This window comes from Microtus ochrogaster, chromosome 19 (genome assembly GCF_000317375.1).
Source record: "Microtus ochrogaster isolate Prairie Vole_2 chromosome 19, MicOch1.0, whole genome shotgun sequence".
Lineage (NCBI taxonomy): Eukaryota > Metazoa > Chordata > Mammalia > Rodentia > Cricetidae > Microtus > Microtus ochrogaster.
In genome coordinates this window covers 31,256,229-31,259,251 of record NC_022021.1, presented here as the reverse complement: position 1 = coordinate 31,259,251, position 3,023 = coordinate 31,256,229, and the positions used below count along the sequence as shown (strand labels likewise).

Below are 3,023 nucleotides of genomic sequence, written 5' to 3'. Positions count from 1 at the left end.
CTCCACCCACCTAAGGGTTTGCCTATCAAGGGGCCTAGGCAGTTTCTTTATTCCTTAACCAATGAAATCAACAGATTGATATATGACTCCCACATCAGATGACTATAAGTAGAAAAACGCAAATAGATCCATATTTATCACCATGCAAAAACTCATTTCAAGTGATCAAAGGCCTCAACAAAGGCCAGATGCAATACATCTGATAGAAGAAAAAGTGGGCAGTAATCTTGAACTTATTGGCACAAGAAAGGACTTTTTTTGGATAACATTGTTGGAACCTGTCTCTAAGTTTGATAATTAGCACTCAGAAACCCTAAAAGGAAGCCTGTAAACCCTACCAATCCCCTGCCTTGTTGCAGCCTGTCTACCTGGTGATCCCCTGGGCAGCTAGGAATAGAGATTGTTCATGACTTCCTTTGCTTGCCTAACACACATAGGTCCCTGGGCTTGATCCCCAACATGAAATAAAAATAAAATTTATGTAACTTTCCCATGGTAGGACATTTCATTAGGTGTAACTTGCACCCACTTTCTTGGGGCATTGTCATTCTTACTTGATGCAAAATGAAGTATCTCATTTCCTTAAAGTAGTTGTTTTAGTTCAACATTAATAACTCACTTATTTGGGGGCTGGAGCAATGGCTCAGCAGTTAAGAGTCCTGGCTGCTCTTTGAGAGGAACTGGGTTTGGAGCCCGGCACTTACATGGCAGCTCAAAACTGTCTGTAACTCTAATTCCTGGGGATCCAACTCTCTCTTTTGGCCCCCACATATACAAGCAAAACAGCAATGTTCATATAAATAAGAAAAAAATAAAGATTTTTAAAAATCATTCATGTATTGTATGTGGATTAGGACAACATTTACATTTTCATTGATAACTATAAGTGATTCTAAGTACACGAGTAAGTACTCAGAATCAGTGGGTGCAGGCCGACTTGCTGGGAGAGAAAATGATCTGACCATGCAGAGAAAACTGGATCCTTCTGTAACAGCAGTCACTCAGGGCATTTCTAGTACAGTCTTCCTTTGATGATGCCTGAAGACTGGACGTCTGGAAGTTAGTCCTTTACACTATATTCTTGGCTGTGAGTCACTGTTGGCCCAGTGAGACATTAGGTAATGGCTATTGGCATATTCTGTTATCACACTGGGACAAAGAAGGTATTGACTCTGAGTGGGTTAGAGCTAGAAGACTATTTCAGCACAGAGAGTTGCACAGAGAATAGTCTACCACACACATATAGTTATTATCTAAATATCAATAGTGCTGAATTGGGAAAACTCTAGCCATAGGCTTTGGGGACTTAGGTGAAACAACATATTTAAGTCTATTTAGTGAAAATAAAGTCTGCTGGTTTTCATAGAGACCAGTAGGTGGAGAAGAATCAGGGCATGCTGGTACCTTCAGAAAAGGCAAAGGTAGCCTTCTGAAAAATGGGAGAAGAGGGACAAATGCAGGATTTTACAAATTTACAACAGACGGGGCTAGTATGTTCCTTGGAAATGAGAAGCTACTCATTGAAGTTACTCAGAACGTATTTGCCATAGGCAAGTGGATCTCTGTGAGTTTGAGGTCAGCCTTGTCTACATAGGTCCAGGGCAGCTAGGCTACATAGTGAGACCCTGCCTCCCCCACCCTCCTCCGCCAAATGTAGTGGTGGTGGTTTAGGGTGGACATGGATGGTGTCAAACGCCTTTAATCCCAGAATTAGGGTGGCTATCGCAGTAGGCTCCCAGATCAGTCAGTTCTACATTGCAAGTTTGAGGCTATCCCTGATTAAATAGCGAGACAAACAACAAACCAAGTAGTGGTTGCTATTAGGACAAGCGGTCTAACTATAAAGTACAGATGCTTAAATAAGGGGAAGCTAATCTCGAGCCCCCCAAGATACAAATGACTTTCACGTGGATCAGAAGTTATTTCCTAAAATAAAATGCTGGCTGTATTTGTGTTTCTTCTTTGGAAAAGCTCCGTGATGCACTGAGGAATGACTGAGGAACGTTGCTTGTCCCCCAAACCAAATCGGTCCGGTTCCTATGAGGAAGACTTGAGTCACCGCTTCAGACTGTCCTTGTCACCCAACAGGCCACGAAGAGTGCATCTGAAATAAGTTAAAGCGCCAGAGACCACATCCAGTTTGCCCATTACTTCAGGGAAACTCAGTCCAAGCGGCTCGTTTTCGCTACGGTGGCCGCCAAGGCCCTAGAGGTGACAGAAAGTCAGATGAGCAGGAGGGCGCTTGCGCGCTTCACTTGTAGTCTGGAACTGAGTTAAGGGATTTCCTAGAAAGGCTCGTCACTCCTCCGGATATTCTATTGGCTGAGAAAAGGGAGAGCCCGCCTCTGTGAGTGTCCCATTGGCCGCGCGCCCAAGGCAGCAGGACGGGGCCTGGCGCCCCATTGCATCAGCTGGTTCCGGCTAGGCCACGTGGCGCACGCGCAGTGTGGAATTGCTCGTTCTCTCCTCCGGCTCAGGCTCTTCTCTGGGGTCTAGTTCTCGGGTTTTGTCTCTTGGCGGTCCTTCGATGTCGGAGGAGAAGGCCAGCAACCCTTCGGGGAAGATGGACGGCGAGAAGCCGGTGAGCAGGCGCGGTGGCTGGGCGTGTCCTGGGAGCCGACTCTGCCCGGCGGGAAAGTAGCGAGGACCTGCCGGTATTGGGGAGTCCCAGCAGGCAGGAGGGGTTTCGGGGGTCATCCTCGTCCAAGAGATCTGTGAACTCAGACTGAGTGACTTGCTCAGAGCTAGACAGTGACCATGCGGGGCTTGGACTCCCACGCTTGTATTTTTGTGCTTTTAAATAGGCGGAAAGAACATGGCAGAACTTTGAAGATCGTAAATCTTTGTGGAGCAGAAAGCTCTAGTTTAGGAAGGAAAAGCCAGTCCCCGAGATCAGATCCAATTTGCCAAATATTGGGTGCTTTATGATAAGCAAATGGTGAAGGCTGGATGGCTCCATTTGACAGACTGCTTGGAAATTAGTCAGGGGCATGAAGCGTCCTAGGTAACTTCACACACGTCCC

At 46.2% G+C, this 3,023-nt stretch overlaps 1 protein-coding gene across 1 annotated transcript in view; it reads left to right on the top strand.

Annotated features, from left to right (window-relative positions):
• The first annotated feature begins 2,427 nt into the window (after positions 1 to 2,427).
• Positions 2,428 to 3,023, top strand: part of Tars (threonyl-tRNA synthetase) — a 14,900-nt gene continuing 14,304 nt past the window's right edge. Inside the window, exon 1 of the mRNA XM_005356635.2 lies at positions 2,428 to 2,581. Within this exon, the coding sequence (XP_005356692.1) occupies positions 2,528 to 2,581 (54 nt within the window). The 5' untranslated portion in view covers positions 2,428 to 2,527. The remainder of the gene's footprint in view (positions 2,582 to 3,023) is intronic.